Here is a 24646-nt window from a genome sequence, read left to right on the forward strand (position 1 = left end):
AGAACAGCCACATAAAAAGCATTTACAACAAATGAAATTATGTTCTTTATACATGGATTTATTTTTGGTAGGTTAAAATGCTGTTTGGGTTTTTGACAGACTGACAGTACAGGGAAATAAAATCACTTCTGATGCCGAACATAACATTTTTCCATGTTTACACAAAGGGAGCAACAGTGTGTTGCGATTGAAGAAATCCTATTCATCCTCCTACTTATTCAACAATGCGATTCGCGCTAGTACATGAGAGAAAAAGAGCATTATAACAATAAAAGAAAGGGAATGCAAGAGTGTTAGTAGGAAACATTCAGTTTGAACCATGTGCAAAACCCTTACAGTATGCAACACACTAGACAGTGTAAAGCAGTGTGTACATCTTACATAAAACAGTATGGAAAGTATTCAGCAGCCTTATTGGTAGAAGAGAAAAAACACACATTCAGGCATACAAAGTACACAAAGAGGCACAAGACTAAATTCTGAATATACATTCAATGAGTTTCACTTTGCACACTATGAACACTGGATTGCTCTGCTATGTAATATCGGTAGCTATATACATTGCATCTAATCATAAAGTGCGTCAGGTGAATACAGGAAGTGGTTTTGGAGTAGAATTTAACGGAATTAGAGTTTAAAAGAAGGACATGGTGTTACTTAGCTTCAGCAATGATTATGGAAATCGAACTGAATATGGAAACAAAACAGGGCCGTAAGTATGCTGGCTGTGTATTACTGTATCTGAATGTGTAAAACATTTTACATGTGAGAACTTTTTTGTATCTGCAAGCAGATCTGTAGACAAGTGTGAAGACAAATGAAAGAGACTTGCATGGATACCTTCCAATAAAACATGCAATTGTTAGTGAACTCAGTTTTAACATTTATAGCTATGAGTTGCATCTCCAAGTACAAATAAAGCCCATAACTAGGGACGGCTTTGGTTATGATTTTAATGACACCAATCCCATTGTCAGGTTTGCTTGTAGGTGACATTCTTTTCCTATTCTCTTACTGATTTTGACATATCGTCTGAGGGGTACAATGTAGACCCACACAGGATTTTAGCATCAATAAAGCTGTTTTATTATCACTGGATGTGAATAGTTTTTAGAAACAGAATAGCAAAAACCAGTCAGCCATGTGACTGGTGTGGAAAAGTTCCACTGCCAAAAGTCTGACATCATTGTTTTGCAACGTGCATCTGTCAGAAAAATATGCGAGCAATGATAAAAGGATAAAAAGGTGAGTCTTCTGTGCTGTTACTGTGGTTACAGTGAGGCTTCAGCAAGCAGTAAAAATGACAGTGTGGTCTGTTCTCCATTTATATCACTTTACAATCTAAGTAAAACTGGTAGACTGGAGAGGAGTTCTGTGTGAACTCAAACATGTGTGCAACCACAAAGTTGTGCGCAAATCCTTTTCATTAGTTCACAAAAATAACACACTCGGCTATAAACATCCTTAAGGACTCAGAAACAGGTAGAAATGTTGAGATACACTTCACACATTTGAACATTCAGATATAGTGATGTACAGCTACAACGCTAACATTTACTACACTGCTATTACACTTACATTTCCCCACCTGTTTATATCATCTAACTCAAAGTCTGTAGGGGTGATGGCAACTCAGATAAGGGTCAAGACAGTTTTTATTTGGACAAAAACTTAAGAGCAAGTTAAAAAGGAATCACACTGACTTTATACATTAAAGTTTGTTTACAGTACCATATTATATATTTGTGTATAGAGTCAAAGATAATCTCTTTACTGGGACAACTGACTGTGCAAGTGTTGCATTGCATTGTGGGTAGTGTAGGTGCTAAAAAGAAGAACGGGCAAATCAAAAGATGCTGTTAGCTGTGGTTTTAGCAGTGGTCATTTTGATACTATAAAACAGTCAATTGTGAGTCCAACACTCTTTAGGAGACTGAATTGAACATTAAGGCATGAGAAATGTAATAAGCAGACTTTGGCAAAGGTGTTGTTTTGTTTAAAATGGTCTAATAAATTTGTCTTATTGCGCATTGCGCTTGGACGACTGCACGACAGAGCGTAGCAGCCCTGGAAAAAAGATAGTATTAAAACTACCTGTTAGTTAAAGATCAAGCATGTGTCGAATGGATCTAAACATAGTAGTGTCAATAGACTAAATATAAAGACTTCTAAGACTTCTTTATAAATATTTCAAACATTAATGTCCTACACTAGTAAAATATACACAAAGCACATAAACTCCTGGGCATAAAGTCTAAGGTTTAGATGCTCAACCCTACATTAAGCTGGTGCAATGAACCGCTGATCAAATAGTCCACTGTGGAGGTTTCAAATGTGTTTGTGCATGTTCTGTTTAAGACTTAATTTAATGCAATTATGAATAAGAAACCTGCAGACCCAAGAGAATATAGGTCCACTTTGATTTTTAAAATACATTAATTGGAAACGTTTTGTAAAATGTCAACACCAGCAGGGATCAGATGCTCGTGTAAGTCTAAGGGTGTCAAACAGCCACTGCCTAGACATAGCATCTCCTGACCTACTATGTGACAGTGTAGAGTTCATCTTTGCTGCCTTCACAGAGAGTGTATCCACAAACCCGGGGTCTCCAGCTCCAGTTCAGGCTCCAGCCTCTGCTCCAGCCAAACATGTCCCTGTTTTTCTTCTTTGGTGGTAGCAGTAACACCACGCAGCTCGCCACCAGGATGTGCCACAGCGAGTGTGTGTAATAGTAGTTGTCCTCCGTCTCAGCAAAAGTGTACAAACACAGGCCGATTAAGGCGCACAACACCCCGGGGATCAGGTAGAAGACCCAACGCCTCCAAGAGGGCGGGTAACAATGTCGTCGATGGACCCCTTTGCGCACCTGTAAACAGAAAAGAAGAGGAGAAACAGTTTTATTACTATCCAAAATATAATCAACATCTGCAACAGATGGAAAATGCATCTCTTACCCAGGCAATGACCATGATCAGTATGGCACAGAGGATGGGGCCCAGCAGGTTCCACAGGCCCGTGCGGTCCAGTTGCATTGACATGGCTATCAGCAGAGTCCCGAGCATGAACAGAGTCTACACACACAAAGGGGCGAGAAAAACCCACACAGGCTTTTATAATATACCAATCCTTAGCAGAGTGTGTCAACGGTATGAAAGAAGAGGCAGGAATCAGCATCTTACATATTTGAATGTGTTTCTGATGCGAGCCATGCACAGGATGGTGACCCAGAAGGAGCAGATGGATCCTAGGAAGTCACAGTACTGCAGAGTATTATAGTCCATTATACACATTACTGCAATGCCCGGCTGGTCACACGCATGGTAGAACTACAAACAAGAGGGACAAAAATGACAGTAAGGGTTAATATCAAAGTTTAAACTAAGATTATTATTATTTGCCGATGGTCATCTTGTTTTTTTATTACTATTTTTGTATCATCTTTACTGGTGACAAGTTTACTGAATATCTCAGTCCTACCTACACACTATGCCAAAATGATATTAAAGCTATAAAAGTTCAATGTGTGAGAATCCAAGCTTGTGAATGAACAGTGCAGAAACAGGAAAGTTCACCGTCTCATTTCCTAAAACTTCTCTCTTTACAAAAACCCCACACCATAACAATTGACTCTTAAACCTATTTATGTATCAGAAACACACTCATAACTATGTCTACATGTATAAAAAGGAACATGCATGTTCCTGAATGTTTTACCGTGGAGAAAAACATGCTGAAGAGGTAGACAGAGGCCTCGGTGATGTAACCGTGTTTGACTGCAACCACGATGGCAGGCAGGAAAGCCAAGTTGCTGAGCGTGAGCAACAGAGTTGCTAACAACTGGTGACTATATGACTGAGCTGTTGAATCATCTGTGCAGCCCCAACCACTCCAACCTGCACACACAGTGAAAATAAATAAATGCATGACTGTAATTTTCTAAGGAGGAGATCATGATATATTTTAATATTAGTGAAATATAGGCTGCAGTGACAAGTTGATTCTGTTCACTCATCTTCAGTCTGAGCTGACTGCAGGTTTCCACACCCTTATAAACACTACATTTGCACAATGACTGAGACCAACACCACTGATGAACAACGGCTGTGGGGGTCAGTTTCTGGATCATTTATATACAAATCATCACGACCATAGATCAATGTTCTTCTGCTTCCCTGGCCGCTGTATCTGTGGGGATGGTGTTGGGTCTGTGTTGTTGCATCCTAATGACACCCAGTTTGTGCTCCAGTGGATGATGAGAGTCAAACGTTAAATGCTGATCATAAGTTTACATCAACTTTTAAATGTCCCCAATTACTAATGGAAATCTCACAGCCTAAGAAGGCTAACCTGCCACTTTCATATCATCCCTGGTGAATTCTGGTCCACCGAGTTAATGTGATCCGTGAATTGTGGCACGTCTTGAGGTTTGATTTTCACCCAACAGTCATCCACATACCTCAACCAATGACTTAGTGGTGTTCCAGGGTAGGATAACAAAGCCCTCTTTTCCACTTATTCCATGTACAAGTTGGCCACAATGGGTGAAACTGGGGAACCCATGGCACACCCATGTTCCTGCCTGTAGTACTGACCCTTCTATGTGAAATAGGTGCAATTAAGACACAGTTACAAAAGCAAACACACGTGGTGGGTGCTGAGAGTGGTCCTGTTGCTGAGGTTGGGGTCATCCTGTAATCACTTATGAGCTACCTCCACTGCTTCAGTGAGCGGTGACAATATTTTCTCACGATAGTCTTTCTGCTTTAGCAAAACTGTCCACCTACCCTTGAGATGATGATGTTGTTGATGTCATTACTAAGCGATATGAGTGCCTTCCTCACCTCTGTGCTGATTTTGGATGGTGGGGGATTTGCATTGCTGAGCCCAGCCAAAACTCTCGTCCGTAGCTGCTCTGCTTCCACGTCTGCAATGTTGTTGTTTCGAATCGCTGTTTCTGTGGCTGTGATCTAGCGGAATTTGTCTCTGCGTCACAGCAAAGTTCAACCCTTTTGCAAGGATGTTTTTCTCTGCTTGAATGAGTTGTCTGTCAGAAAATTTTTTCACCCTGTTGTCCACATCCTCAGTGTGGCATCCTTCTGTCTTCTGGCCACTGAGGACACTCTCCGTATTTTGCTGTGGTTTCTGACGTACAACAAGTAGGTCGAAATTCCTTTATTGACTGGTCTTAGACTTTTCATGCTGTGGTAGATGAGCCTTCTCAGTGAATTCAAACACCTTTTGAAGAATTTTCTTATCTAGAATCATTGCAAGTCTCTATCGGATCTGCTCTTCTGTTGATTTTAGCACATCGATGGTAAAATTTGTTAGTCTCATTCATTCATTGAGCAGCTGGCTCTGTGCTTTCTGGAGGATTTTCAGTCAAATTGCTCAAAACTGAATTGCTGAAAAACAGTACCTTAAGAAATTTACTGTTTATAAGGTTGGGGAAACCTGCAGTCAGCTGAGACTGAAGAAGTCACTTGGGTGAGTGACGAAACGTTTCTCCCACTGAAAACGTCCAGACGAACAGAATCAACTTTTTGGGATTTCCTTACCTGGATGACTGAGCATGCATCAAGACATAGATTGATTTTTTTTAATGCTTCTACTACAACTTTAACAAGGCCTTTTCTTAGGGGAGAGGGACTGTGTGTGTCTGTGTGTGTCTGTGTGTGTGTGGGCGTACCAGCCTTGCATACACATCCAGCGTACAGGTAGCTGTAAGATCTCAGAAGTCTACATTCACCGTATAACCCACAGTCCTCTACACAGGCACTGAGGAACACCTCTGGGGTCACAGACACCACTGATGTATTACCACAGTTACTACTGCAAGAAAAAGCACAAACACATGCATGTATTATTATACATACATTACACACACACAAAGTATGAATGAATGAATGACATCTCATTTCATGAAATTTCAAACTTCTAAAATGCAAACTAAAAATTTTGAATGTAAGATGTGGTACATATTTAGTGTACATTTAAAAAATATCTGAAGCACGAAAAGTTGCAGAACTAAACACAGTCTGCTACTGCAGTGTGTGTGTGTACTTTACCTGTTGCATATAAGCTGCAGGGTGAGGTACCACGTTGCTGACTGAGGAAAAGGCAGACTGACCACAGCTTTAGGAACGCTGGCATTCACAGCAACACCATAACCTCCAAATAAATCTGTCATCAAATCAACAACACACTGTTTTGCCTACAGAGCACATTATCATCTAAAAATCAGACCCACTGTCAATACTGTATACCTTTTTTGTGTTAGATTTTGTTTGAAATGATAAGAGAACTGGTATTGTATAGAACTTTTCAACAGTACTGGAGTACTCAAATTACTTTTTAGTCATTCACCCAATCACAAAACCACTTTTTTTTTTCTATACCTAAGAATCTTAGGCAGCTCAGGGTTCAGTACCACTTCAACATGCACCATGTAATCAAAGCACCAAACGTATGATTGGAAGATGACCTATTCTACCTCCTGAGCCACAGCTACGACAAATGGATGACACACATTTAAGAGATCCCATAAAGCTACACTAAATGATAACAAAGTGAATTGGAATAGAAAACCCACTTGAACTTTATGTAAAAATAATTTAAACAGAAAATTTTTCAGCTGATTTATAATCCATCTACATAAATTAAGACATTTGCATGGAATTCTTCATCGAAGCGTTCTGATCATTTAGGCATAAGCAATGTTTTCTGGTGTTTGATGTGTGTGAATTTGAATCAGTGCTGCTGTACCTGTGCGACACGACTGAGAGTGGTTCAGTTCAAGGACTGGAGCCCAGGGAGAGAGACAGGCAACCACACTGCTGCTGTTCCCCAATGTCATGTTAGTCTACAAAAGCACCACACAGACGCATGTATCAATGCAAATCTCCACGGAAGCTCAACTCTGTGACTTTCCAATCTGTCTATGCAAGTACAGCGATTCAGTGTTACTCACAGAGTTGAGTGTGAGCTGCAGGTTGAGTGTGCCACCACTGGCATGCGCGTGCAGGGGGTACGTGAGCAGCGTGGGGTGTGTATTTGTAACGCTAACATTGGCTCCACCAACAGGGGTGAATCGCAGTGACAAGACATCCACCTCCTCATACAGCACAGGGATGCTCCACACACACGCCGACCCCAGCAACCATGACATCCATGACAACGATTTATTGCTGAAGACACCTGTGTCTGCAAGCACCGAACTGTTGCTTGATGATGAGGAGTTGCTATAACTGCTGTTGCCATGGAGCTTAAAGATCTCATCATCTGCTTTGAGGCCAACACTTTTTGGTTTACATCCCACTGAAGCAAAATGGATACACAAGAAAATGGGTTAGAACAGAAACACAGGTTGTGTCTGGAATCATGCACTCATTCAACACTTCTTATTTAAAGAGTTGGAGCTCACTGGCAAAGTGGAAGAGAAAAGAAATGTGGGTCTATTTTGTGACAGGCTACTTTTTTTCTTTTCATTCATGATGATGCAATGAGAGAGTGACCATATTTTAGACTCGTTTTCTTAAGGTACTGGAGGATGTTTTGGGCCCACAGCATAGTTTATATATTGTAGTGAGTAAAGAGTGATTTCACACACAGGTGTAATGTGTGTACATATTTCTCTATTCACCTGTGTAGTTTGAGACAACGCTGAAGGTAACAGTACGGTTGGCTCGGGTGCTCTCAATAACAACTCGTATCCAGGTGTCCCAAGGTGGGTTAGAGAGAGCTGCAGAGCAACTAAACCCTGAGCAGTTCATAGTTACTGGGCCCTGCTGCAGAGAAGCTGAGCCAAGCCTGAGGACCAGGAAACAGTTTCCCATCTCCGTTCCCTCCTCTGATGAACAGCCAGCCACGGAAACCGAAAGGGAAGAGGCAAACTCAGGAACATACAACCTAAGCGCGAGAGAACAAATACACTCACTTACGGTCTTCTGACTGATGCAAAGAAAAAATGTGCAAAGACTGGAAATACAGGAAATAAAACATGCACTTCTTACTTAAGGCGTGCAGGTTTGTCAGGGGCTGCAGTTTGTGTCAGGAATGTGCCGTTCTGCAAAACAGGTGTGTCCACTGCTCTCCTGACTGACAATTGAGGCTGGAAGAAATAGGAGCAGGACGGAAAACCCTAACAGATAAAGACAGACAGACAAAAGTTTATAAGTAAAAAGATTGTGGTGCACACTTCTTCTTATACAGATGGGCGCCATTCAGTCTGAATAAGTGAATAAGAGGAGGTGATAAGAGAGATTACAGGAGAACAATAGGAGACTACTGCACACCAACACAATGCAGAGATTTAAGATAAAATGTAAACAGATCAAATGATAAGTAAGAAAACACTTTTGCAGGAGGAACGGAGCCAAAGAACGTGGTTCAGCCGGTTTAGCATGAAAAAACAAAACTGCTATATCAAGTTAGAGTGATAAAGGAAATTTTGAGTACTAGTGTAACATGACCAGAATACTAACAATGTACATTGTCTGCCCCCTCTCACTCTCACGCAAGTACAAAGGTTACATAATTGTCAAAATTCGATAACAGTAGGGCTGGGCGATATGACCCAAAATTCATATCTCAATATTTTTTAGCTGGATGGCGATATAAGATATACATCTCGATATTTTTTTAAAGCCATAAAGTAAGAACAAAAAGAGTTCTTAGTCAAAGCTGTGTCCCAGATGTCACACAGGCACTTTTATTAACATACAGCATAGATGTACATGAAAACAACTACTCAAAAATAAATTATGAGCATTTATTAAATAATAATGCTCCATAAATAAAAGAAAACTATGTTGTTTTTGTGCATAACAAAGAGCTCACAATTGTGCAGTCAAAATGTAAACTAATAGACGCTGAGCATAATAACATACAGATTTCACAGCTGCTCTGTTCCCAACTTCTACTGCGTGACTGACAGCCTGGAGTTTGAAATCCGCTTCGTAACCATGTCTCTTAACAGGTGCCATTTATGGTCCTTATACACACACACAATACGGTAATATTACGTTGAAGCACAGTACGTATCACTCCGCGAGGCTCCTCGGTAGCCATAATGCTCCGACAATCCATCAAGCGGTGCAGCTCCGTAGCTTACCAAAGTCGAACTAAAACATTTTTTTTACGTATTGCTGAGCGCCATGTATCACATAAAATCGGTTCGCGGTCATCAAGCACAACCAGAATTCATACATAAGGCGCGCAGTCAACTTTTGAGAAAATGTTGCAGTAACTCGTTAACGGAGATTTGCCGTGTCCATCTTGTCGCTGCCTGCAGGTGAAGCGATGGGGGAGGAGGGGGAGTTGTGTTCAGTGAAGGAGAGGCGAGGCCGAGTAACTTGCGTAGAGACAACAGTGGACGAAAGAGAGGCAAACTTGCGGCTCCACAAGCATAGTTATAACGTAACATAGACTATATCGATATAAAGGATATTGTCACATCTTATATCTCGTATAAAAATATATCGATATTTTTAAAAACTCGATATATCGCCCAGCCCTAGATAACAGCCACGAAAATTCTTTCTTCCATATACTTCTGGTAACTTCACAGAAATTTTAATGCACTGGATCAGGGAAGAAAAATGGTGGATAACCTAACTGTGGCAGCAGCAGCAACATGCAACATGCACCATACGCTGCTCTATACCAACCTTCTGTTCTATGCGGCCATCATCTTCAGGCAAGTGAGCAGCAACATACCAATCACCTGCGGCGGGGTCAGAGAGGTTAAAAGTTGTGGAGTTCTCTGAGATTACAGGTAAAGTCAGAGACAAACAGGGGGTCCACAGTGTCGTATTGGGAAACTCCTGCCCTGTGGGGTTTATAACAGGAGGGGCACCCCATCGAATATAGCTGCAAAATGGTTATAACATAAAGTTAGGTTAGGGGGGGATAAAATACATCATAAAGAGTCACAAAAGGTCATTATTAATAAACTTCATAGCTTACATAGTGACATTATGCCTCCCGCAGTGGAAACTGTGGCCCTTTGTCACAGAAAAGAGCCAGCGAGCAATGGCGGTTTCCTCCGGTATGTGAAACCTCTGCAGCCTCGCATTCCCGTACCAGCCATACTTTGACAATTTCTGGGCAGGTTTGGATGACAGCTCTGACACAAATGTCACCTGTCCATCTGCAGGAAAAATAGTAAGACAGTCTTTCACCTTATCATCTTGGAGTTTCTCTCAAAACATGGAGACGCACACTAAAGCAGTGGCGTTCCGTCAGGACAAGCAAGGCAAGCAGTCCTCCCCTTGTCCAATCAACAATAGACATATTTAAAATCTACCAATCATAATTATCTCTCCCCTTTCATCTCAAACAGTGCTGTCATAAAGCTCTTCACCTGTGTGCATCCATCCTTTACATTACATCTTGTGGCTGCACTAAACTATTACAGGTGCACTTGTTTCGTGCTCTTAGGAAACTGTAGCTGTCTCCATTTTATGCGAGTCCCCGTTCCCAATAACAGTGACTGGAGCTGGACAAGCTGAGAGGCCAGCAGCCTTTTTTATAGTCATTTGCACATAACACATTGTGGATAAATCTCTGGTCTTTGACTCTAAACTTAAGGGAGACCAGCATCTAATCTGCTGCTGGCTCAGCTTTCACTGCTCTGAGATCAGTTACGATATGCTCTTTGTGTGGAAACACAGCTGGCATGGGCAAGCTTCAGTGATTTAGCATCATAACAGATGAGTTTTGTTTTCTTAGGAACCTTGGCCAACATGTGGGATGTGGAGAAAATAGAGTGTGAAAAATTTATTAATAACTCCTTTAGCACAGTGGCAAGGAAAGCTTTGATGTTACAGCAAAGATGGCAGTTCTGACCACGTCCAGTATAACAAAACAGGCAAATTAACAAGATGCCGTCAGCACTTTAAGATTAGCATCTATGAGAAATCACCTGGTGGACTGAATGTCATTAGTTTAACCAGCAAAACACCTTCATCTTTAATTAATATTTTAGTCCCCTCTGCAGATATTAGCAGTTAATCGTGTCACACACTGCTTAAGGTTTTTAAATTAGCTGGGTTATTTTTGTTATTAATATATTTAAATATACATTTTTAATATCAAGATGTAGGCATACGTTTCTGAGCTCATGAACAACTGTTCTAACTCATACTACCAAAGATATGTGGCAGTATAAGAAAGGGGTTTTGTGTGTTTGTTTGTTTTTTGTTTATTAAGTGTGTGTGTGTCTTGGGGTGGGGTGAGGAGTAGGTTGTCGTCGTTGACCTTATATAAAAAATAAATTACACTATATAGATAGATATACATTTCCAATATGAAACACTGAAATATTTACATAGTTGGGAGAAGGGAAACGCATACAGGACACTTGACAAGATAAGACTAAAAACAAACAAACAAACAAACAAACAAACAAACAAACAATGAAGGCTAAACATGTCTATAGACCAGTAGAAACAAAGTGCGTTCTTTGACCAAGGTAAATAACCAGTTAGTAGCATCGTTGCATAGATATACTGTGAGCTCAGTGACTAGCGCTGGCAGCTCAGTGCGTCTCTCAGGTGTTTTCACGAGTTAACTTCATTAAGCTTAAGCAAGCCAGCCATGACTGCTAGCAAAAGTGCTAATACGTCGGACTTTATGTGACCTCTGCCCGAAACACTTACCGTCGTCTCCTGATGTCCAATCCGTCAGGGCGACGAAAAGGAGACTACATAGAAACCAAACTTTCATGTTTCCTTCCCAACTATCCGAGTCGTTACATCTTCCGTACCCACCTGCACTTGCAAATTTACCTTCCCGGAGAAGACATCCCTGCGTTTTGAAACAGTTCCTGTTTTCTATACATGACGTCACGTTGCGTTTAGGTGCTATCGGAAAGAATAGCACACACATACTATGTAAGGCTTTTGTATTTCCCTCGTAATTTCATTAGTTTTTAGAGATAATATGTAAATATAAAAAAAGGAAAAAATACGATTTTTGCTAATAAAGCAAAAAAAAAAACCCCAACATGAAATAATTAAAATAATCAATTGTGGATTTGCGTTAATACATATTACACCACTAACAATGGACATATGATTATCACGATAAATTAAAGAGAAACAAATAATAAAACTGCTGACTTACTTGTGGTTCCCAGGATATTCAAAAGTAGAATGGGAGGCAGAGCCTTCAGTTTTTAGGCTTAAAACTTAATCCCTGCCTCTTTTCCACAGTATGTCTTTTGCCCCATCTTTCTCTCGTTAGCCTCCAACTGGATCCCTCTGCCGAACCTGGTTTCTTCCTGTTCCTGTTCTTTAAAATATGCCGAAGTTAAACAAATTGATTAAAACAGTAAGAGGGATATAACAAAATTAAAAAAAAAAAAAAAAAAAAAGTGGACTTCTAACTTATATGAACCGCTTTGACAATTGCAATTAGTCTTTTTGTAGCCACTTTTTCCACAACCAAGTTTACATTTAGTCTCAGGACATTTGTAATTCGCACAGGCGGAACAAAAAATTCCTGTGATCCTAGATTGTCCCGGCTCTGTTATGCTGTGAGGGCATTTTGTGAGTAGTTTGGATTGGTTCATAGGGGTGAATCACTGCAGATCACTGTGAAAGACCACCTGTCCTTAACCTTTGCAGAAACATGTCCTGATGGCAGTGAGTTCCTGGATGAAAATGCCTCCATCCACTGGGCAAAAACGTGTCCCTGAATGGTTTGATGACTTTGAAAATGATGTCAAACAGGCCGCAGCTTTAGCAATCACCAGATCCAAACTCAGCGCAGTACCTATGGTAGTTCTTTTAACAAGTTAGACGATGCTTTTTACCTTAAAAAAATGTATTCCCCAACTATATTAGGACACAACAGTTATTTCACCAATAATGACGTTTAACATTCATGCTTTTCTTCTAAGAAACAAACAAGAGTATCAATAAATTACTTTTATTGTCTTGGCAATTATATAAAAAAGATACATTAGGCTCATAAATACAAAAAGCCTTACTCTAAATTGAAAAAAAAAAAAAAAAAAAATCACCTTCTGCTATTTTTTCCCCGTGTCTTCAAGAGATTTAAGAAGAAAGCACAGTGTCCATAAAATTCAAGATAAGAAAACTGCTAAGCAAAGTTATTTAAACAAATACAAAACATAAGACCCGATGGTTACACAACAAATACACAAAATCTGATGCTCAGATCTCATTCAGGTGTTTGAAACCTTCATCACATCATTCATTTCTGATTATTTAATATTTATAACAAATAATTTAAAAATATCAAGTCAAATACACAGAGTATATAGTGACACAGAGAGAAACAGTCTTCACATTAGTCAGTGGCTTTAATCTTATTCTAACAAGTGTGCCAAAGTGCTTTAACTCTCAGACCACTGGTTGAAAAGCTTTAAAGCAAAGATCATAAATCGAAGTTGTGTTCAGAGGTCGTCATAAAAATGTCACATCATCTTCTGATTGCACCCAGGACCACTGGACATCATAGCCTAGGAAAACTTCCTCTTCACTGGTTTCACTGTCTTCCTTTTCTATAATATTGGTGTGAGGTGCTGTGAATCTCTCCTGAGGTTGGTGTACTGTCTGTGTCTCTCGTGGAAGTGGAGCGGGGTCAAAAGTCTCCACGTCCAAGCTTTTTCTTGGTTTGCAAGATCTAAGCAAAACTCTTCTGATGGTGTCGCCACGATTTTTTACTTTTGGCGGTAAATACGTTAGAAAAAAGTCCTGTGGTTGTTCATCACTCAATCCACTGGCTGGACTAAATGACGTCTGACCGAAACTTCCAGGAGCAGAATGACTGATCAAAAATTCGGAGGCGGAAGGACTCGGAGATGTTCCTTCACTAGAGTCTGAACTGAGAATGTCAGCATAGCTTTTAGGGTTTGAATTCTCTGAATTTTCACCCATTATTTCAGTCAGTTCCTCAGGGTAGCCTGGGTTTTCTCTGTGGGAAAAGGAATAGAAATGCATCAGTCACAGGCAGGATTTAAGTTCATTCCTCTCAAGGAAAGTCTATTCTGATGGGTTAGAGTTAATCAGCAACACATCATTTTTGACCACTTGTGCAAAGGCCTGAAAATCCTGGCCAGCATTTTATGTACGAATTTTGTGATTTATGTCTTTCCAGTTGAATCTAATTTGCCACAAACCTCCTTGACTATCTTTTGGTCCCCAACTTCTCCATTTAACCGCTTTTAGAATATCTTGCATTATGCTGCCAACATGCTATAGGCTACTAAATTTAGGAAACTGTCGCTTGTGTATATTTGCAGGGATGCAAGAAAATTCTAGTTCAAGAGCTTTACCTTACTCCTAGTGTATCCTCTTAGCAGCTGTATGCATATTTAACATCTTCATTTAATCTTCAAAAGACTAAATGGGTAACACGCTGGGTGACCAGAACACAATAAATTAAATGTGGGGCAAAAAATATGTTTGTGTGGGACACATTACTAACATTGACACATAGTTTTATTTTAAAACATGTCAAAGGTATGCAGATTAAACGCTGGTAAAACAAATAACCTGTAAGCATAAATGGAAGTTTTTTTTTTAACACCCTGATCCCAACAGTCTTTGTGCAAGGTTGTGTTCTCTTTTGAAAACATTAAAGCTGTTAAAACTGCATGCTTGGAGCAATCACAATAAAAAAAATTAAAAAGAAAATCACACTATGTGTCTCTGTGTTCTCTTTTGCAGACTAAAATGTGAGACATTGCCTTAGTATGTGGGGCATGGAGACAAGAGAGTGGGACACCTGGTCACCCACCTGGAGGGAGACATCAAAGACCCGTTCTCCAGGCTGCTCAGGCTTCCTGTTAAACTGCTGCCATGACTGGTTAAAGGACCCCTATCCTCCAGTAGCCAGCGCATGGTCTCGATCCCTTCGTGCAAAGCCACCAGTTGCCGTAGGATCCTTACATCGGCAGAACGGAGCGATCTCTGATGAAATGCCACAGAGTTAGTGAGTGTTAAGGTGTAACTGAAGAAACAGGTGTGTGTGTGTGTGTGTGTGTGTGTGTGTGTGTGTGTGTGTGTGTGTGTGTGTGTGTGTGTGTGTGTGTGTGTGTGTGTGTGTGTACTATGAACTTCTCCACTCCTTCCACCCCACTATCATGCTCATTTTAATTGCATTAGAGTGGAACAAAGGTGGTGGGAGTCAACAGAGGAATCCAGTCAGAATGTGGCACTGACAGGTGTGGTGAGAACACAGGTAAGAGTGGCTGTCATAAGAAATAAACTGCTGCCTGTGAAGTGGCGCAGAATGGCACTTCATACATGTCACAGTGATTGCTAAACAAGTTGTACAAGTTGTAGCTTAGCTTTGACCAAGTAAGGAAAAATACACAGGAAATGGTGAGTCACTAAAACGCATAATGGAAACTCCATTTGGAATCTTTTCTATAAATATACCTATAACACACACACACACACACACACACACACACACACACACACACACACACACACACACACACACACACACACACACACACACACGAAATAATTATTAGTGAGCACAGAAATGTTTACCAGCTCTTTTTTTAAGTTGTTAATTTTGTCAGATAAAGCCTCGGGGAAATCAGCGCTGTGGTTTTCCCTGCCGGTCACTTCAGACCTCCGGCCACCTTCACAATTTGGAGCATCTCTCATCCAGGTCAGAAGACTTTCCGGTGTCTTCAGCCCAATCTTATTTTCCAGCTCTGTTAGATCCGGGAAGTAATCCCTGAATAACTCCTCTGCCATCCCGATCGCTGGTTTTGGATGGGAAGGAACACTTGCGCGTAAATTCCCTTTAAACCTCACACACACGCAAACCAGCCCGCACTTGTCGACTTACAGCACAGTCCGAGCGTTATATTCCTGAACGCTCCACAGCTCAGCATGACCGCGACTGGGAAACAAACAAACAAACAAAAACTTGTCACGGGAGCGCAGAAAAAGCCACGAAAACGCTGGAAGTATGAACGAACAAACCAAGTGCGGCAGCTGACTGCCGTCACCATTCACAACCTACTACAGAGATATGCAGCCCGGAACATGACGGCGGAAAGTGGAAATGCCCTTTGTGCATTCCTCAAACAATGGCAGGAATTTCACACTGACAAGCTTCAGAAACACCTGCGAGCACCGAGCTGCCGCAGACCAGAGCGCGCCGGATACCCTGTAAATATATGGAATCACGTGACTGACTTTACTGGCCTTTATAGAGTCGAATCATAAACACACACACACACACACACTTTCAGGTTGAATTTTAAATGGGTAGTATGTATTTTACCTGTTAATCCAGATTACTCGTAAACTCAGAGGGCGGTCTGGTTTCGCTTTCTTTTAAGCCTTAAGGTATTCAAACTTGACTGTAGTCCATCTGTGGGAAATTCCACTGACTAGTTTTCCCAGTACACAGTGCACACCAGAACGACACAATACTTCAGTAATCCCAGAGCAAATTATCTGGTCACAGGTGCTCCAAGACAATAAGTACCATATTAAATAATACAATATATTACAAAATAGCTCTAATATATAAATATCCCCGATATGTTACACACAAAATATAAAATATAAAGTTGAAATTGAGGTGCCCCTCTTATAATACTGACAGTTTTTTTCCTTTTTCCTGTAAAAGATGAGCAGATATTAAGGGTGTACAAATTTCACGATGTGTAATTTTTGTGTTTTTAGATGAAGGGATTATAAAGAAAGATAACCACAGGCAGGAATGATTTCCTGTGTTTTTCAGTGGTGCATTCGCATAATCTCAGTATACATAAGACAAACACGAGGTCATGAGCTCAAAGGAAGTGTTTGAAGACCTTACCAGCTTAGATTATGGTATGAAACCAGTAAAAGCTGGTTAACCAGTGAAGTATAAAATGATAAAAATTTTGGAACCATCAGATTATTTTTTATGTTATTGTTCAGCCAAACTGTCGTTCCCTATAAGACACCCAGCTAAGTGAGATTAGTGCTAGATGGAAACAACTCTAAGTAACAGCTTTTACTCACAAGACTGCCCATAGTTCTCTAAATTTCACTTAAAGATCTATGGGAGCATGGCGAAAAACGTGCTCTGATAAGAAGAAAATGAATGTACAGGCAAGTGCAGGCCTCTTGATGGTGAGGGATGGCAGATGTAGCACTGGTACAATGCTATGAGGATGCTTTTCTAAAGACTAATGAAATATTTCTTCTTCTTCCTTCACTGTCACACCCTCTGCATGTCCTCCTTCACGTCAACCTCATCTAAGCTCTTTTCCTCCTGCCTTGCTGTATTCATGAACCAACATGAGGAAAGAATAATGTAACCATACAGATAGAAGAAGTACTTCAGAGTGCAGGGGCATGGAGAACTGGAGTTCAAGAAATTAAGATATGAACTCCTCCATCTGTGGAGGAACCCAAGGATGACAGTTAACAGGTGACTGACACCCAGACTAACAAAGGCTGAGTAGATCTGCTGAGAAGAATGAGACAGATCTCCTAAAATGCAAAGCTTGTGGAAACTCCATCACTGCAAAATGTTTGCATTTGTTGTAAAGCTTGCAATAGTTTGCTAGGTAGGTTCTGACTTACCTACCAAACTATTAGTTAATCAGCCCACTGACCTTCCTCTGGCCTCTTCTTTCACTGTGGTTCAGTTTTCGTGGCAACACCATCCACTCTGAAAATTGGATCGCCCACAGCTGTACTTCATCGGGCTGTTAATGGAATGCTAGTGAATGCAAAGCGTAGTGTTGTTTACCATTTTTTTCCACTGAGCATGTTGTTGTGTTTCTGCTAGTATGAACTTGTTTGTTTTGAGTGTGTTGTTGGAGTAACGTTGATCTTGTTCATCATCATTGCTGTCATAAGTGTTTTGCTCAAATAGATTTCATGCAATTAAAAAAACAAAAACAAAACCCCCAAACCTTTGTATGGGCTCTTTAAGTGCTCAAGATTTGCAAAGCCCCAAGTGGAAAGAATCACAACCTACTTTTTAGACTCATAGATGGGTCAAACAAGCAGGGAGGAAGCTGACATCTGCCAGCTGCTAAAATAGTTGACTTATTTTTGTTTGCCTGTCATTTTGCCCCATATTCATGCCTCTTTAAAACTGGACCGATGGTTATATGCTTGTTGCTTTTTCGCATCTAAGACCCGTTTCTGTGCAGAAAATGCATTGTTTAATACCTGTTTAATATGCAATGATGATACAGTATCTCCCTAACTAAAAATGTGAAGCAAAGTGCAGAAAACATGTTAGTGATGCTTCATAAAACTTGACCTGGACCTATCACAGGCCTGCGAGGGACTGCCAATACCTCATAATGAACAAGATCCAAGACTTCAGAAGGTTTCATGTGTGATATAATCAAGGTAATGATGCAATGATGGTGCTGAAATTTAACAAAATACACAAACATACATACAAAACAGTAGCAGCAGTTCAAAACTTTTGGAGATCTTCATTTGAAAATAAGTATCGAAAAGTGTCCACCAAATCCAAACAACGAATGTTCATGTCTGTGCGTGAGCTGGGAGCGCAGTGTTTATGTTAAAGAATGAGTCATGATCTCATGCATGGTTTAAAAGATGAATTTCTTCTGCCCTTTAGCTTTACCTCCCTCGGTTTAGAGGCTCGTAAATTTCACTCACCTTTACATTTAAATCTCAGCAGTGGAACAGAAAACATCACTGGTTTTACTGGAGCTGCTCAGCAGCCACCAGGACGATGCTGTTGTTATAGTGACCATTTCAGGTAAACTTTATATAGGAGTCACAGTAGTTGCTGTTGTTACTGCCCTCATAGAAATTGTATAAATGGATCAAATTCAGTATCAGAACTGTGTTTTTAATATGCAGGTATTCTGGTGTGCAAAAGTCTTGAGCCAACTCTTATTTCTTAACGTTTTGTGAGGAAAATCAAGAAAAGATGCAACAATTTATTGAAACTTCAAAATATAGAACTCAACAACAAAAAAAACCCCCATTCATATAAAAACAGGTTAAGCACATTTCTAAGGAGTCCGAAAGTTAATATTTGGTATGACCACCTTTATTCTCCAACACAGACAGAATTCTCTTAGTCAGGCTTCCTTGGAATTTTTCTCCAGATTTCTTGAAGGACATTCGCAGCTCTTCTTTTGATGTTTTCAGGATGATTCCACATTACTGCAAATTACTGTAGATGAGATTTACAGTAACTGTACTGTAAATAGAAATTACAGCAAATTACTGTAAATTTCAGTAATGTTGAGCTCTGGGCTCTGGGGAGGCCAATCTACTGCATGACTAACAGTGTGTGTCACTGTGTGTTTGTGAAGCCATTTCCAATCAGATGCTATCCAGATGGTATTACATGGGGGATGGGAATCTAATGATTATAATGAGTTATTTAGGCTTGAATTACTCATAGGTCAGTGTTAAGTGGCTAACAAACAAACAAACAAACAAACAAAGAAGCAAACAAGCACATAAGAATTATGTATAAGAAGTCAGGTATAAGGACTGGACTGAAAATGACTGAAACCTTTAAAAATAACAGGAAAGTGTTGCTGCTTAGAAGGAAAATAAAAAGTCATGAGGGCTGGATCAAGACTTTTTGTAGAAAGAAATGTGTTGCTGTCATTGTTGTTAATTTATTTTTAGAAACACGAAGCATAAATGTAAGAATTTAATGGCTATTTTGTTTTTGCTTTTAGTTGCACTACATAATCTTCCCTGAAAGATGAACTTTTGCACAGATAAATCCATCCATCCTCTTCTGCTTATCCAGCCTGTCACAGGGCTAATAAGATAAATGCACACATTTTTTTCCCTGTACATGTTGTCTTAAAAAAAAAAGATGTTGTTTAACCTACATCAAAATTACAAAATTAACATCTGGCATTAACCATGAGTGCAAGGTTTATATCAAAGATTAAAATTCCTGTAGAATGGTTTGTGCCATCTTTGAGCATTACTAAAGCAAAAAGTTATGACCTCTTCTCACCTTCTAAACCACTTAGTTGCTGTATTTTTACAATGTGCATCAGCTAAACACTTTGATTCAGTGAGAATAATAAGAACTATAAATAAGACCTTCTTTTGACCTTGGTAACAGAGCTTCAGCTGAAGCTCAAATGTAAACTAGATTTTCTGAAATGGCCTGCAGATGGCAGCATGTATTCAACATTTCCAAGCTCTCCGTAAAAGGGTGACACATTCTGGTCTGAACAATCAAGTCATATCTTTGCACTTCAGGGATTTACAATCACTAGTTTTGTTTTCTTAAGAGTACGGATCAAGTTTCGCCACTGAGCCTGTCAAATCCTGAAAACGAAGCCTAAGTCAACACCGTGAGGTCATCGTGTATACCAGGAGAATGTGGCTGTTGTAACTTTATAGGAAAGCTCGGCCATTAAATGTCCAAGTTTGTTGACAAAGGTGCTCGACTGCTGCGAGCACGTTTCAGTGACTTCATCAGAGAGAAGCATTAACACTGATGGTAAATTTGTCAAATGTGACACAGCATTCTGCAGCTTCCTGGACTGGAAAAAAAGCGTGAAGCTGAAGTGAGGAGTGAATAAAAATCAGGTTTCACTTGGTGTACGGGGGCATAAATTACTACCCACCTCTTCCAGGAAATGTGTGGGTCACCCTAAAGTCAGCGTTACATGAGGCAGTGGTTAATCATAAAAAAGTTGCGCACCGAAGGAATTATGTTGTTTTTTTATGAGTCAGGGTCTCTGACTTCCAGTTTTGGGGAAATTATAAAGTTGTGTAAACATTAAAAAATGGTCAAAATGTGGATATCATTGAAAGGGGAACATTACGAGCAGATACGATTTTACTGCTTCTGCCATTATAATTAAACGTGATTTACTGAGGATCATAAAGAGGACAGGAGGTTTGTTACAGGAGTTACCCTACTTTTTTTTCCTCAAACACCTGAAACATGTGAAGAGCAGAATTAAAACCACATTCACTGGACTGCAGAGAGTCACCCTGATCATTAAAAGAAAGAAAGAAAAAAAGATAGATATATTAACATCCTTAGAGCCCAAATCCACAAATAATGAGCATGAACTAGGGCAAACATGTTTGAGTCGAGGGTCAGAAAAACAGCATTACAAATGAGGCGAGCAAGCCAGGAAATCCTGCTGCTTCACGTGGTCTGTGGAAGGCAGTCACATGCAAACAAAGCCAATCACTGAGGACGAGGATCCCTGGATTCCTACAGCACAACAAGACTAGGAAACAGGGGAGGAAAAGTTCAACAACTGGGGGAAAAAAAATGTATATTTCCCTCAGTTTTGAATTTAAATGAGAAGATTAATGCCACTCTTACATGTGCACATATGCTTCTTCTTGTTTGGCTTAGCACAGAGGTTGGGACTTTATCTGGTGAGCTTTGGTGAAAACAAAGAAACATCGCACAATGATTCTGTGATGACGTCTGTGTAGGTGAGGGAGAAGAAAATGGCCCCTTGATAATGTAGGTGTGCTGTACAAAAGTCTTAATGCATAATTTTCAATTCCGTTCAATTCAATTTTATTTATACAGCGCCAAATTATAACAGTTGGCTCAAGGCGCTTTATATTGTAAGGTAGACCCTGCATAGAGAGAGAAACCCAACAATCACATGACCCCCTATGAGCAAGCACTTTGGCGACAGTGGGAAGGAAAAACTCCCTTTTCACAGGAAGAAACCTCCGGCAGAACCAGGCTCAGGGAGGGGCGGGGCCATCTGCCGTGACCAGGCCTCCAACAGGCCTCCATAATTTGGAGGCCTGTGGAAAAAAACACATCATTTGTTCTCATTTTTAAACTCAATATAAACCATTTGACAGGCATAATAATGTAAGGAAACTAAACAAGTGGAGGAAAAAGATGATTAGCAGGAATTAAAATAAAAGTCTACATCAGATTAACAGTATCTGAAAGCAAAGACCTGACACAGGACCTGAGAGATGCATCTGGCTTTCCAGTTGATCATCTACAGTTTGCCAAAGCCTCTTCAGAAAGTCTCAGTGGCTGGCTGTCAAGGAGCCATTTTTACAAAAGGAAAGCGAGGAGAAAATGCTGAGGTATGCTAAATTACACCAACCCTGGACTAAAGTTAACGGCAGCAGGTCTTACAGAGTGATGAATGCAAACACCACTTTTTCAAATCATTGTAAATGCATATGGAGGAGGTCAGGAGAGACGTACAACAGTGAGTGTCTACAGCCATCTGTAAAACACGGTGGAGGCTGTGTCATGGTTTGGGCTGCATTTCAGCCACTGATGTTGGGCATCTTGTGAAAACTGATTAAAAAAGTACCATCAGATTTTGATCCACCATGTAATACATTGTGGAAAATACCTGATGGTGCTTTCTTCTTGAAGGTTACACCAAATTACAGAAGATCCGTGGTGATGCGTCTGATGGAGTGATGAATCCATCTTGTTTTTCTCTTTACAGTATATTTAAATGTAAATTTGTACTTGATTCAAAAACTTCTGCACCTACTTCCTATTTTCCTAGCATATATAAAGAAATTTGGGGTGGCTCAAAAAATGTGCCTACTACTGTATATCATAAAAATTAAATTTTCATAATGCTTTATTTTTGATTTATTAGCTCTATGATTAGCTTTTCCCCACCTTCTTCTTGACTGCAAGTGTGTAAACCCTCATTCTCTTTAGTCTCACTGATTTTAAAACCGCCCCCACGCCGGTAAATCAAATTGATGTGGTGTTTGTTTTGTGCAACTACATTTTTTTAAAAAAAAATAACAACATTAGCCTATATTGATGATCAGTTATATGGCATCATTAATATTTTGCCTCACTGCTGGAGGCGCCTTATAGCAGATATGAAAGCGTTATTGATCTTCTCATTGATGTCGAAAGAATTCAAGTAAGTATGTGTTTGAAAACATTTATTCTATGGATTTCACAGTAAGCCTAAACACTGTAAAGTAAAGGTGCAGTGTAAAGAGGGGAACTGTTAGTTAATAACTCCTGCAGTGTGTGAATTTTTAGTTAAGCAATCACGCTGCTCTGTGCATCTGTTTCCACTTAGGGACCTACAGAGAGATTAAATGAATGTGGAAAAGTAATGAATCTCACATGTAAAGAGAGGCCCATTTACATCCTGTAATGGCGTTGTGCTCAGTCAAACCATGACATAAAGCACAGATCCTGGAAGAGGACGCAGCATTTACAATGCATGACAGGCATGCTAAGTAGTCCATGAATTTTTTTGTTACAGAAGGCCTCGCAAACATTAAACTGCTTCTGTTTCCTGCTGCACGTCACAATGTCAGACTGAAGCAAAGCACAGGCAGAAGCGCACACTGCGTGGATGAGCATCCGGGCAGTCTTGTGCACACACTGATAGGCCGCACTGTCTGACTGCAGGGTCATCAATAGATTCCTGCTGCATCAATCTTTGTTGTTTAAACAGATGGCAGCAGCACCAAAGAGCTAGTGCTGCGCCTGATTGAATGCTTGATAGGAAAACCCAGAGGAGCCTGTGTCAGAGGCCATACTGGCTAGTAGATTCTAAGCACATTAACATTCCTGAATAAATAACCCCAGGGAATGTTATTGTGGAGACATTAAACAGGATTTTCCTCCCAGAGCTCCGGAGAAAGGCCAGGCATCACTCAGGGATCTCTACTGCCTGGAGTAAGGAGGAGCTGGAGAATCCAGTGCACAGAGGAAAGATTTTCCTTCCCAAGAAAACATTTAAACCTCTGGGAATTGATGCGAGTTCCAACACATGAAAGAATTTTAGATATTTTGTTTTTGATGTCCCTTCTGATACTACTTTTGATAAATGTTCAGCAGTACAGTTTACTGGGTACACTGTGCTAAAACCAACACAGTCCAATGAAGTCCAGCATTAGACCCTTTAACATTTAGACTTGCCCTTGGTTAACTTTTTCTATGTTCTAGCATTTTGTTGTGAAGCACTTTGGGATGTTTCTCTTGAAATGGATGCTGCACTAATGAAATCGCAAAATTGCACTTACTTTTTATTTGCAAATACTGCTGTATCTGCTGTATCTGCTGACATATGAGTTAATTCATAATAGAAATTGGACATTTACTTCTACATTTCTGCTATTTTCATTCGATTTAGCGATGTATACTTAATGGTGGACACTGAACTCTTTTAGGAATACTTTATTTATAAGTATTAGGGGTAGGGTTAGCTTCTTAATTCAGATAAAACTGAGGTTATTGTATTGAAAATCTTAGAAATATGGTATCTAAGCAGATTCTTACTCTGGATGGCATTACCTTGGCCTCCAGTAATGCTGCGAGGAACCTTGGAGTCATTTTTGACCAGGACATGTCCTTTAATGCACATATTAAACAAATATGTAAGACTGCTTTCTTCCATTTGCGCAAGATCTCTAAAATTAGAAATATCCTGTCTCAGAGTGACGCTGAAAAACTAGTTCATGCATTCATTACTTCCAGGCTGGACTACTGTAATTCTTTATTATCAGGATGTCCTAAAAACTCGCTGAAAAGCCTTCAATTAATCCAAAATGCTGCAGCAAGGGTACTGACAGGGACTAGAAAGAGAGAGCAGATTTCTCCTGTTTTGGCTTCCCTTCATTGGCTTCCTGTTAAATCCAGAATTGAATTCAAAATCCTGCTCCTCACATACAAGTTCTTAAAT

General features: G+C 40.1%; 2 protein-coding genes across 4 annotated transcripts; both read right to left on the reverse strand.

Moving 5' to 3' along the window:
• Window positions 1-32: 32 nt before the first annotated feature.
• Window positions 33-11820, reverse strand: pgap6 (post-glycosylphosphatidylinositol attachment to proteins 6). The gene is made up of 13 exons (XM_031732855.2): window positions 11658-11820; window positions 9964-10147; window positions 9666-9867; window positions 8010-8137; window positions 7640-7905; window positions 6968-7314; window positions 6763-6859; window positions 6066-6180; window positions 5687-5829; window positions 3715-3893; window positions 3180-3326; window positions 2955-3071; window positions 33-2866 (listed from the first exon to the last, which is right to left on the reverse strand). The coding sequence occupies exons 1-13, from the start codon at window positions 11722-11724 to the stop codon at window positions 2543-2545; spliced, it is 2316 nt and encodes a 771-aa protein (XP_031588715.1). The 5' UTR covers window positions 11725-11820; the 3' UTR covers window positions 33-2542.
• A 1094-nt stretch (window positions 11821-12914) lies between these two features.
• LOC116314151 (leucine rich adaptor protein 1-like) lies at window positions 12915-17683 on the reverse strand. 3 transcript variants are annotated; one of them, XM_031732063.2, is made up of 4 exons: window positions 16015-16161; window positions 15531-15891; window positions 14767-14939; window positions 12915-13941 (listed from the first exon to the last, which is right to left on the reverse strand). In XM_031732063.2, the coding sequence occupies exons 2-4, from the start codon at window positions 15741-15743 to the stop codon at window positions 13431-13433; spliced, it is 897 nt and encodes a 298-aa protein (XP_031587923.1). In that variant the 5' UTR covers window positions 15744-15891; window positions 16015-16161; the 3' UTR covers window positions 12915-13430. The 3 variants fall into 3 exon arrangements, with proteins under 3 accessions (XP_031587923.1, XP_031587932.1, XP_039457686.1); XM_031732072.2 differs by lacking the exons at window positions 15531-15891; window positions 16015-16161 and adding an exon at window positions 17609-17683; XM_039601752.1 differs by having other exon boundaries at window positions 15531-16179.
• Between the last annotated feature and the right edge of the window lie 6963 nt (window positions 17684-24646).

Source organism: Oreochromis aureus, linkage group 18 (genome assembly GCF_013358895.1).
Source record: "Oreochromis aureus strain Israel breed Guangdong linkage group 18, ZZ_aureus, whole genome shotgun sequence".
NCBI lineage: Eukaryota > Metazoa > Chordata > Actinopteri > Cichliformes > Cichlidae > Oreochromis > Oreochromis aureus.

Excerpts from the sequence above, each read along its gene's own strand:
- pgap6 (XM_031732855.2), bottom strand. The coding sequence starts at position 11,724 with ATGAAAGTTTGGTTTCTATGTAGTCTCCTTTTCGTCGCCCTGACGGAT. Across the intron at positions 7,315-7,639 it reads CGTTGTCTCAAACTACACAG|TGGGATGTAAACCAAAAAGT; the intron begins GTGAATAGAGAA and ends ATTTTGCTTCAG. Across the intron at positions 6,181-6,762 it reads CTCTCAGTCGTGTCGCACAG|ATTTATTTGGAGGTTATGGT; the intron begins GTACAGCAGCAC and ends ATTTGATGACAG.
- LOC116314151 (XM_039601752.1), bottom strand. The coding sequence starts at position 15,743 with ATGGCAGAGGAGTTATTCAGGGATTACTTCCCGGATCTAACAGAGCTG. Across the intron at positions 14,940-15,530 it reads ACAACTTAAAAAAAGAGCTG|AGATCGCTCCGTTCTGCCGA; the intron begins GTAAACATTTCT and ends GCATTTCATCAG. Across the intron at positions 13,942-14,766 it reads TCTTTGATGTCTCCCTCCAG|AGAAAACCCAGGCTACCCTG; the intron begins GTGGGTGACCAG and ends CTTTTCCCACAG.